Genomic DNA, 12,699 nt, shown 5'->3' on the forward strand with positions numbered 1-12,699 from the left:
TTTTAGATACAAGGGGCAGCCATGAAGTTTGAGTCCAGCACGGAACTCCCTGTTGATAGAGGGTTTAGGAGGTGTGGTTCTGAGCTGGGCCCATCTCCATGACACTCGGCTACCTTCTCTCTCCCCTTATACATACATTTAAGCCTTGTCTACTCTGTGACTTCAGCCACGAGTGTGGCTGCACTAGTGGGAAATGCTAGCATAGACACCAGTGCAGTTTGTTTTTAACTAGTCCAGATTATCCTGGATTCCACCCTTAGGCCTCGTCTACACTTGGGACTAGCCTGGCATAGTAATCAGTCGCCAGCTTTCGGTGTAGTTGCAGGGGTGCTGACCCCTATGTGTAGAAAGGAGCATGCAGGAATAAACCTCCATTAGCCAGTCCAGGCAAACTCCTGTGTGGTTTTGTCTATGCGTAAAGCTCAGCGATGGTGTAGCTATCCGGATTGCTGAATCAGGGCTATTCCTGGAGACAGACCAGGCCAGAGTCAATGTTTGGCTCTCCTATACTGGTGACCTTTGACCTAACCACTTATGTCTGCTTCCAGGGGAGAAGTACGAGCTGCATGCAGGGACAGAGTCCACCCCGAGCGTGGTGGTGCATGTCTGCGACAGCGACACAGAGGAAGAAGAGGACCCAAAGAATTCTCCAAAGCCAAAAATTATTCAAACCCGGCGCCCTGGCCTGCCTCCTCCTGTGTCTAACTGAGCCTCTCCAGCGGAAGCCGCACTTCTCTCCTCCAGCATGGCTCTTTGTTTTTCTGTTTGCTATGTTTTGTTGAAGGGCAGTCATTGCCTCTTGGGTAATGGGACATCTAGCTCATTGAAATCCCGTCTCTGTACTCAAGCCTGTCTAACACAAGGGCTAGGAAAAAGTTCTTTGTACATGTAACCATATCACCTACCATCAAGTGTAATAGATCTTGGGAAAGGGGCTCAGTCTGAGGGTTTTTCATAGCTTTGCACCTTGTAATGATAGCAAAACCAGAAGCATCACTTAGTAAACTAGTGATGAGCAAATAGGCTGATGTTGGGATTAACATTCAGACTAGCAGAAAAACATTCTCTGCTCCACTTCCTGTAAGATCCCACTCCCCACTCTCCCACTCCTCCCCAGCAGACCTGGGTCTCCCACTTGTCCCTCATTCTTACCTGGTGTCATTGTGTGAGGTAGCAGCTTGGTGGTCTTTAACCCCTTCACCTCCACTTACTGAGCATTTATCTTGTGTGGGGCAACCCAGTGGCCTTTCACTCCCCCTGGCAACTTCTGCAGGGGACAAGAAGTTCTCTGCATGTTTCAGTTACAGCCAGAGGAGTGAAACACTCCTGTCCCTTGAGTGCTGCTGAATACACTGGCCCTTTAAATCTGAGGCTAACACACCCTGGAGTGCATTGGGCTGAAGGGGGAGGCAGGATTTTGTGAAGGGGGAGGTGTCCTTCATTCCTTCGCCCTCCAATGAGAGGGAGCCAGGCTGCTAGCAGTGGGGGAAATCCTCACATTCCCTCCCAGCAGGAGGGCAAGGATGTTACTTCTCTTTTCCTGCACCCCTGAGCTTAGGGTGGAGAAGCTAACTTCCCATTACACTGGGATTCATTGCTGTCTCGTGGTAGCAGCAAAAGGCAGTGATGGGCAGAGGTTTCCAGTGGAATGCTGGATAGCCCTGATACTCCAGCTGTTTGCAAATATTTGCCTCTCCCTAATAATCAGCACTCCCCCTCCCCCTTTGCTCGATGTGTTTTAAGGTCCATATTAGCTGTATGCAGTATTCTCTCCCCGCCCCTCCCCCAGGCCAAATAAAACAGGACCACACTTAAACTTGAACTTAGACTGCATGGAATTTACTCTCCTGTCTCACTCACTCCTACATGTCCCTGTCACCCATAAAATGCACAGGATTACTGACATTTTTGTGCTTTCATTGTGGCTGGTAGCAGAGAGTACTTAGATATTTGGATTTTCTACCTGGGCAGATCATCTCTGTTAATTATTCTCATGCACGCTCACCGTTTCGAGAAAGTGCTTTCTAGAGATCTAAGCCTCGCTCTTACAAAGGCACATGAGCTTAACTTGACACACGTGAGTAATTCCATTAAATGAATGTTATGAAAGTGAAGCATATGCATATGGCTTTGCAGGATTGGGGCATAAGCAAATGAGCAGCAGTTCTATCCCACCCCCTTGAAAAAGACTCTGTAGAGATGGCACTGAGGGGTTCCATGTTTAAACTCTCAGTGCCTTTCCGATCAAATTTGCTCCATTTACAAGTAAAAATTAAGTTTTTCTACTTCTCAACCCTGCAAGGTCAACCTGGGATCTGAAAGTCAAGCTAGGTTCTGTAATAAAACCTTGTTAGGAAGTTTCTGAAAATTACAGTGGCAGAATCTTAATTAACGATGAGGATACGCATGCTTCAGTGGACTCTAGCTCATTCTCCCATTGCTGTATTGACTCAGCAATACTGACAGAAAGAAAAACATGTAATTTTGTCACTAAAATCAGCAGAGAATTCTCAATGCCCATTGGGAGAACAGAGCTGTGGGTGTAAGAATGAGCCATTTTTAGAGAGTTCCTTTTCTGACCATCACCACAGAGAACTAGAGCCTTGCTTATGCATAACCCTTATGGTGATGATTCTCAGTGCAGTGTGGACACCATTTAGCAGACGTTCACATTTAGGTTCAACAAGCATGTTCAATGCAGCAGAGACCTAACCTAAATGAGACTTGACTTTATTAGCTTTATGGGATCTAGACAGAGGACCTTCTTTTAAAAAAAAAAAAAAAAAAAAAAAGCTTTTCGGCTATTTCACATTATTACTTTTGGGCAATGCTTTCAGAACTGCTTTAAAGAATAATCTTCTTATTTTAAATCACCTTCTACCCTGGGACTATAATGTGACCATTCCTGCTGAAAATGGTACATCAGGCAAGCTATAGGATTTAAGGAGAACGAATCCCCTCCTATTTCATGTGTCACTACATAGATAAAAAGCTATGTTGATGTCAAGATCCTTTGGCTTTAGACAGTTAATTACGAATAGTATTTTTATGTGAGGTTTAAATGTAACATTTCCCGAATAAAACCATCACTTTGAGATGGCAGAGATTTGGGGGCCAGATCCTCAGCTGCTGTAAATCTGTGTAGCTCCATTTACCTCAGTTTACACCAGCTAAGGATCTGGTCTTTTATGTACAAAAATCAAACAATGAATAAGGAACCCAGACCTAGTCCCCACATCAAAGCAAAATCAGCCATTTGGGGGTTTGGATCCGGGTCCAAATTATGCAATTTGGGCCCAACTCAGATTAAAAATCCTATTGTGACTGAAGCATCCGTTTTAGTTTAATGTTCACTTCGTCTTATTGTCTCAAAGTGCATTATGGGGCATGCACACAAGGGATGCTTAAAGACAGGCATAGTTAATTGACTACGTTAGGTCCTAAAAGAGTGGAGCTATAGGTACTGTGCAGGAGGGTGTGGGAAATAGCTTCACTGTCCAAACCACAGAAAGAAAAACACAGCTGAAAGATTGAGACAACCCAAGGGAATCCTGGTATGGCTGCAATCAGGGTTTATAAATCACTATGTAAAAGAACAATACTTCTGATATTATAGATTAACCTCTCTAGTATGAAAATAACATTTGAGAACCTGGTAAGCCAGCTTTGTATCTCACTAGCAGCCTAAGCCTGACTAGTAGTGGAAAACAGGCTTCCCCAAAAAGGGCTGACCACTTTGAAAAGTAAATTTTCTACATAAATTCAGTAGTCCAGATCCTGTGGCCCTACTGACTTCAATGGGAGTTTTGTCTATGTAAGGTCTGCAAACTCAGCTACTATGACTTTCACTCGCTGTATGAGGATTTGCAACACCAAAAGCAGAGCACTTTATAAGAGCACTATAAATCAGGACTAACTCCAGTGAAGCCACTATAAATCAGGACTAACTCCAGTGGCTTCACTGGAGTTACTCCTGATTCACACCAGTGTAAGAGACAGCAGAATTTGGCCCTGATTCTTTAAACTTGCTTTTCAAATGGGTTCTGAGATACTACTGAAATGGTTTTCTAGAGGTGAAATGGCACCCTCTAGTGGATGTACGTTGCTCACTCCTCTGGTTAGAAATGGAGTAGAGAAAATGAAGTTTACAATTGCTACTACTGGTGCACCCTCTACCCCGCTTGTCCTCCCCCTTCTTCTCTGAACTTAGACTCTTTCATACTCTGCATACGGTGACTTCTTTTGTAAACGTATTTGTGCATTTAACATCCTTAAACTCAAAGCAGGGTGCTCAAACATTTCAAAATAAATAGTAGTCATTGTCAAAAGTCTCAGTGTTGCAACAGGACCCCCATGCCCTTGTGGGGACCCACCGTCACCACTAGAACAGCATACTAGCTGATCCCATAGCTGGATTGTCTCCCTCTAAAAAACCTTGCTATAATATCTGAGCTAAATGGATCCGTACTTAAAAAAAAAAAAAAAAAAAAAAAAAAACAACCTTGAATAGGGTTAAAAATGTGTCCTGTGGGTAAACGACAATCCTGCTCTTTCACATTTATTTGCTCCCAAATTGGCTAGTTCTCTTTTCATGCAGTGACAGTGAAAAGGGCCTTTCTTGAGACAAAGGGAACGTCTTTTGTATAGAATGATAATCAGCTAAATAGTCTTGCAAGACTTTACAGTGGTATGTCCTAGCACTGTGAGAGTTAGTTATGTGTCAGCATTTCCATTATACTGTACACACCTTTTACAAATATTCTATTTAGTCATATTTTATAGGAGTATTAAAAAAGGTTATTGGCTAATGAATCACTTTTGCACTTGTATAACTCAGAGCTTAGTTTTAAAAAATAAATATGGCAAATGATGATTTGTCCATGTGTTCTGCTTGCTTTTGGCATTTTGAAAAGCAATCCTCAAGAAAGGTTAAAATAGTCTAGTGAACTGGCTAGTGTGAATGTGCACTACTGCTCGCTACTGGATGGAACCAGGACTGCTTAAAATGTGCGTCACAGGCCACATGCTGCTGACTGGAGATTATCCTGTAGTTCAAGTGGGCCTGTGTTTCTGGAGCAGGAGGATAAAGGAAATATAAGTGTGATATATGCAAGCTTTCACTTCAGTCACTATTGTTTTCTGTACAAATTATGACAATTCCTGGCAAGATATGAAGCTAAAATTCAAATCTAATTTAAGTAGTTGCAATTCCATTGACTTTCATAAACTTACACTGCTTATACCATATCTGAATTTGCCTGGGATTATGTAAAAATAGCACACTGCATTAGTCCAGAAAAGCAAGTATGTATCTCTACCAACTGAAATCACTCCACGGTGGCTGTTAAAAATGGGTAAACATGATACATATGCATGTTTAAATAGTTAACTTGGCACTGAGAAAATGCCTAATCTTAAAAAGAAAAGAACAATACTAATCCTGATTCCCACAAAATATCAGAGTGATGGTTTATGGTCTACCATGTCAATTCATATAGGGTATTTTTCCTCTTCCTCTAGGATAGTCCTGAAGGATTGTTTTGTGTTTAAGGCAAAGGGCTGGAGCCAGAAGATATGGGTTCTCTACCAAGCTCCGCCAGAGATTTCTTGTGTGTGACCTTCTGCAAGTCGTTTAGATCTAATTTTCATAAGTGACTAATGATTTTGGTGCTCAATATGAGGCATCTTAAAAGGGCCTGATTTTCAGAGAGATGGTGCTCAGAACTTGGTGAAAATCAGGACCCTTTAATGTCTCAGATTGCCATCCAAAAATTGAAACACACAAAAATCATTGGTCTCTTTACAATGTAGACCTTATTCTTTGTGTCTGGTATAAAAAGGTGGCAGGGATGGGATCCAGGGGTAAAATGGTCTGTATAACACTTAATTATTCTCTACTGCTAGGCAGCATGTGAGCTTGCCCAAGCAACAATGAGAAAAGATTCTTTAGCTGATTTGTATTGAAACGTGAAAATTGTCTAAATGCCATTTGTTTGAATAGTGCATAAAAGGGAAAAACCACATTGCCTGGAAATAAGCCCAATGGTTGCCAAAGTGAACATTGGAGGCCACGTTTCCAGACAGGCCTCACCTGGACTCTGTATGGGCAAATGTAATCACAGAAGTTATATGTACAAAATTCCATTAAGCACTTAATCTGAACACACAAATGGGCTGTTACACTTCTATAGTAGGGCATTTGCACACACAAGTGATAGTGTGCAATCAGGGCCTGATCCTGCAAGATGCCGAGCAACTCTTGGGAGTCAGAATTGAAGGCATGTCTTACCTCCAATTGTTATTAGCACCTCACAGGTTCATGCCCTGATTACTTGCACAACTGACTGCACACCCAAAGTTGTGCATGTATTTTGTTACCGGTGGTGTGCTTGGGGCTGTGCAAGACACAAATCAAGATAATCACCACCCCAAAGAGTTTACAACCTAGACAGGACAGATATTAGAGCGCACAGGATGCACTGGGAAGTCCAAAGCTGGCAACAACTAGAATGATTATTGCTGACTTACTTTTTGCACAGAGGCCCTGTTTTCAAAGGGGACTCAACACCTCACAGAATTGGGCTTGTAGTTACTTACTGCCTGATAATGGAGAGTCTGCAAATTATTTGTTAGAATTACTCCCAGACTCATCAGAATGATTTATCTGAGGTGATAACAGCCCAGCAGTACTTTGTCATAGATCGGGGTGGGGACAGGAACTGTTTTTTCCTGGAAGACGGATGTTGGGCCGGTTATTATGAATAATCCTGATTAGTGCAACTGCTATTTGCTTTGGTTTTGGTTCAGCAATTTCCTGCTAGCCATTGAAACTCAAAATCACAGAACACTGTTTGTAGGTTTCCTCCTCCCCCTCCATTCAAGATTCTTTAATTAAAAAAAAAAAAACCTTGCAAATTCAGTTTAAGTACTGCAATTACTTATCCACTGTGTTAATGTATAAGAAAATAAAGCAATGTCTTATCTTGAAGCTTTTGTGTTTTCCTCAAGGAAGCCACTTTACAATAATAGTTACCAAAATATACAAGGTTTGCTGGCTCAAAAAAATAAGGTACAGATTAAGGTACTGGACAGACCCTGGACAAGATTAATCCCTGGTGTAACAACACTAAAATTAATAGTTACGTTGGTGAGGAACACGGCACCTTTTATTCAAGAAGCTCATACAGGACAAAGTTCAGCAACCCACACTGTACCATGTTCACCTGGCTTTGCAGTTGGAGTTACTGAGGCTTTTAGCAACACCATATGGGGGAGATTGTGCTGTGCCCCGTGCAGATGTGTAAGGAGGGGGGTAGCCCAAGAGATCTGTTACCTCACATGCCTAGGTGAGGGTTGGCCATGGTTCCACAGTTTGTGCTCAGAAGAGTGCAAGGACAGTGAGGAGCAAGTGCCACTATCTACCCCAAAGAGGTTGAGGCATCTGCAAACTGGCCAGTGCAGATGCTTTGGCTTGGAGAGGAGTATAGGCAGCACAGCACTTGCACTCCCTAAAACACAATGCTACCCTGCATTCTTACCAGGGCATGAGAAACCGTGCTGCCTCTAGGTCAGGGATGTTCGGAAGGCATAATAAGGTTTATCAACCCCATTTAACAGATACTCACTCCAAGATGGGTAAAGGTCACCCAGGGACTCTTTGAATACCAGTATTCCAACAATGGAGTATCTGCAGGCCCTGGTGTCCAGGATTTCTTTGTCTGGGGAATCTTGTTCAAGTAAGCACTAGGAACCTGATGCTGCACCTGAGGTGCTGTTCATCCTCTGAGTCAATGGGAATTAAAAGCATTCAGCACCTAGATAAAGACTCTAGAATTTAATCTCCTGTAATTCATATCCAGGATATAGAGGGCTCAATCTTGCTCTTGCTGAAGTCAACAGAGGTTTTCCCATTGACTTCCTAAGAATAGGATCAGGCCAGCAGGAGTAAACTGGTCTATCTTCTGTGCATCAGAAAATCAGCCTTGTTTAATAAACCACTGAAAGTGATCGATCATTAATCAAGTACAGGACCGTCGTGTCTACATTAGTGTCCTGAAGACATGTTCTCTTCACTATCAATTTAGAAAAAAAAAGTATAAATGTTTTGAATCCATTTTAGAGCAGACTGTTTCTCGTTCAGAGATTTCTGAAAGGAATATGTCATCCGTATTGATTGCTTCATCCTTACTGTTGATTTGGCAAGTTGTCCTATTGTGATTAGCTGCAGAAGCCTTTCATGTATGTTATTGTGGATCTGAGACCATTAACCATGTTCTCCTCATTCAAGTGTCTGGATTGCTGACAAAGATGTGACATATCTGTACATATTATAAATCAATACTATTTTTAACCATATATTTTGTACAAATACATTAGCTCTGTACTTCAGTGGAAATCTAATATGGTATTAAACATTTTGGTGGAATTACTGAACTTCTTGCCTATGCTTAATTTCCTTTGATTATCATTAATCCCCACAGTATATTAATTTCAAGCAGGCAAAGCATTTCCCACAAACACTGAAGAAAACACTACCTCCGTTCTAGCTATTTGTAACAATAGATAAATGCAGCATGCTGGCTTAATGCGTGCCAATGGCTCCCTCTAGTGGATAGCCGTGACAACTATAAATTTGCTAGATACCACTTTAGTCCAGAAGAGGGAGGCCTCATTTTGTTGCGGAAGGATGAAGATTCACTCACCACCACCAAGGTGTGTTTATCAACCTATCATGGTTTAATAGCTATGTATCTGTGGTACCACCATAGGCTTAAGAGTCACAATATATAACAATACAGAAAAACACAGTCACCTAAAGGCACCTAACTAGGTTTTGTTAACCCTGTGCTTGTGTACAATTTTATCCCACATCTGTGCATTGCAAGCTTTCTTGCACCTTCCTCTGACACATCTGTTGCTGGCCACTGTCAGAGACAGTATACTGGACTAGACGGACCTTGGGTAGGGTGACCAGATGTCCCGATTTTATAGGGACTGTCCTGATATTTGGGTTTTTTTCTTATATAGGCTACTATTACCGCCCATCCCCGTCCCGATTTTTCACACTTGCTGTCTGGTCACCCTAACCTTGGGTCTGAACCAGTCTGTCAATTTCTATGTACTGATGTCACATTTTATACAAATCAGACCAATAAAACACATTTCCAAGATACATTCAAATTGTGTACTAATCTTGGACCCCTAATTTGAAGAAATGAAGAAAAAAAATAGGCTTGCCTGTCTAAAATTGATGAATGTTGATCTTACACAGGTTTAAATCAAGAACAACTCCATTCCCTTCTGTTCTGCCTGGGGTTTTATACTGCATCTGTATGGCACTGAGCATCTGTGGCCATCAATAGAGTTACTAAGCCCTTGAAATCTGAAGACCACCTGTACTGTTAGAGGTGTTTGATGACTTGGAGGTATATAACAACCCAGCCCTTCGTGCAGTAATGAAACGTATGCCTAAATACTTACCATATAGAAATCCCCTCCCTCGCCAAATGAAAACATAACTGAAGAATGAATTAAGATTGCTGGCACACCATACTGGGTCCTCTGCTTTCTATCTCACAGAAATGTACGGTTAAAAAAAACAAAAGTTGGAAAACAGGGAAATGTAGCATTAAGGTGATGCTTTTCAAACTACGCAAAAACTCACAATCAATAGGAAAAAGGGAAACCAAGAGTTAAGGTTACACTTGTCATACCTTAACCCTGTGCCCTAATATCAGAATAAATTACCCCTGCATGAAATACAGTGCTGATTGTAAATGGGAGGAGACGTGCTGCACCAATCAATCAACCTTTGTATTATGATGTGACTAGAAAAACCCTGGTTTATTAGTAGCTGGCATGCCACAGAGGGGCAGTCACTTATAGGGAAATCAAGGCAGAACAGCTATCTGTAAACTGGGAACAATGACACTTTGCTTCCTCAAAGGGAGTCATGTTTGTGTAAAAGGCTTTGAGCTCTTCAGGGAAACTCTCCCTCCCCCGTGAAATTCTGAAGACTTTATAAGAATTTGTAATTGTCAGATTTCATCCAAATGAAAACGTTTCTACTCAATTTATAATAATAATAATAATAAAAATAAATAATAAAAAAAAATAATTTTGTCCATTTTAGGGTTTGTCCTGCTACCCAACACAGCAATATCTGCAGTCCAGATCCTCAAAGGGATTTCTATGGGAAACAGGTGCCTATATATCTTTGAGGTCTGGACCTGAGCACCTTCCACATAAAATAGACTGACAAAAGCAAAGTCCCTAGTGGAGTCCATGGATCCTCTGGTTCTCATCCCATGCCAAGTTATAGACAGCTCTGCTTGGGTATGGGGAAGAGGGAAGGGCAGGAGCAAAAGTGTGTGGAGGAAAGGGGGACAAGTTCCTGTTTTAAATGCCATTGGCAGCTTTATTTGGCAGCATTTTCTACAGGAGGTCACACTACATTCACCAGTGCTCCTCTGGAAGTCTAGACCTCTTAATTGAGAATATCTTAGTCCTGCCTCTGTTGCCTTCACAAGAACATATGGCACAGTTCAGGACAACAGCACATGTAGTAGTTCCCTTCAGTGGTCCAGCAAGGGCACTCACCCTCAGGTTTCCGACTCCTTTGGCCGTTACTTCTCTTGGGTGGAGACCCATCCTCTGGTCTTTCCCGTCTGACTAGGGTATCTCCAGGGTGAACAGTTCCCTGCCTGTACAGATATTGTGACAATTCTCTGAAAAGCTGCCATATTTTTGGAGTTCAATGTGCCTACCCTACACACACCCACATCCTATATCATTTGAATGCTTATTTTATATATGTTCGGATGAGGTCTGATGTGAAGGTGAGGTGAAAATATGGTACCCAAAATGAGAACAACATTTTTAGCACAGTTCCAGAAACACTGCAACATGACTATGACTAGAAGTTTTTACTGTTTAAGTTCATTTCAACTTCTTAATACCTTTCACAAACAATGTTCCATACTGCAGGCAGGTCCGACTATTCCATATGGATATCAGTCTACATTCCTGGCATGTTAAATCTCCCTGAGGAAGTACATGATGTATGTCAGACACCTGGTTCTTTCAATGGCATTTGGAGTGATGCGGGAACAGAGAAAACTGTCTTCAAAGACTCAAAGGGCAGAAGTGGGACTGTAGGAACAGTCAAAAAAGAATCCAGCCCTTGTTATATGGACCCCCACAAGACATATCCTGAGTGAAGATCAAAAGCTATGAGAAAGAAGTCACCTAACAAGAAGTAGCGAAGACACAGTCCACAAACAAGTCTTTGCCAACCATGTCATCAACAATATGATAAATCCATTTGACCCTGAATCACATCTAGAGGTGCTTATCAACATATCTATTGGACTGTGTATAACATCAGATGTACAAGAGTTTCTGCTGAAAATATTAGATGTTGGTGAAGAACAAATGGAGAGATTTGTGAGAGGTGCACTTGATTCTTATGGGGCATGTAGCTTCTTCAGGCCAGTCAAGAAATCTGGCACCCCTGCCATGGCCAAGACGACCATATTTAAGTCTGGTAAGGGAGAAACAATCATAGCACCTATCGTACCTGTGCATGCAATTTGTGACACACTCAATTCTGACATCTGCAAGATACTACCTGCTGTACATGCCTTAACTGGATGTGATTCTGCATCATCCCTACCTGCTATTGGGAAAAAAATCTGTTTAGACTCAATAAATCAAATGGAGTCTACCACTTGAGAGATCTTGCTAATTTGGCAGAGAGTAAGGACAAGCTGCAATTTCTGCAGCAAGGAAGTCCACAGCACTGCTGTGTGAGCAGAGAGAGAAAGAAAAGGAGACCACTTCATACCTATGGTGCTAAAGAGTTCTTTGATGTTCCTACCATTGCCCCAAGGTTTACATTAGTGAGTCTCCTGGAAATGTTACCTACAGCCCTACAATAACAGATAAACAATTGTATTTTCACTACAATGGACCCCAAAGGTATTAAATTTAACTCAATCAGGTTTCAGAGTAGCAGCCGTGTTAGTGTGCTAGGAGTACTTGTGGCACCTTAGGACTGGGAATGGCTGAGCCATTACAAACATTGAATCTATCTCCCCTTGTAAGTATGCTCACACTTCTTATCAAACTGTCTGTACTGGGCTAGCTTAATTATCACTTCAAAAGTTTTTTTTCTCTTAATTAATTGGCCTCTCAGAGTTGGTAAGACAACTCCCACCTGTTTATGCTCTCTGTATGTGTGTATATATATCTCCTCAATATATGTTCCATTCTATATGCTTCCGAAGAAGTGGGCTGTAGTCCACGAAAGCTTATGCTCTAATAAATTTGTTAGTCTCTAAGGTGCCACAAGTACTCCTGTTCTTCTTTCAATCAGGTTTATCCAGGATCCCAGCCGGAAACTGCCCTGTCAGACATAACACTGTATGGCACTCCCAGGGAACTGAGTCCAAGCTCCTGCTAGCGCAGGCAACCCCGCCATACCTTAAGCAAGCTGTCTGTTAAAAGGAGTTAGGTGTGTGGCCCTGCCCTGGGGCAGCGGAGTTGGCTGGCCCATGCTGCTGGAGGGGAGGCTCTGGGCATGGCTTAGAGGAGCTGGTTAGGCCAATGGCGAATTAGCCAATGGGCCCTCAGGGCCTGTGCCCAGGGGCCCTGGCCAATTGGGCGCCCTGACCTGCTCCGCCTGGCGCTCCTGCTGGG

The 12,699-nt window shown here is 42.3% G+C and overlaps 1 protein-coding gene across 1 annotated transcript in view; it reads left to right on the plus strand.

Annotated features, from left to right (window-relative positions):
* Window positions 1-8,433, plus strand: part of RCAN2 (regulator of calcineurin 2) — a 167,834-nt gene extending 159,401 nt beyond the window's left edge. The window contains exon 5 of the mRNA XM_054022340.1: window positions 549-8,433. Within this exon, the coding sequence (XP_053878315.1) occupies window positions 549-709 (161 nt within the window). The 3' untranslated portion in view covers window positions 710-8,433. The remainder of the gene's footprint in view (window positions 1-548) is intronic.
* The last annotated feature ends 4,266 nt before the right edge of the window (window positions 8,434-12,699 follow it).

This window comes from Malaclemys terrapin, chromosome 3 (assembly GCF_027887155.1).
Source record: "Malaclemys terrapin pileata isolate rMalTer1 chromosome 3, rMalTer1.hap1, whole genome shotgun sequence".
NCBI lineage: Eukaryota > Metazoa > Chordata > Testudines > Emydidae > Malaclemys > Malaclemys terrapin.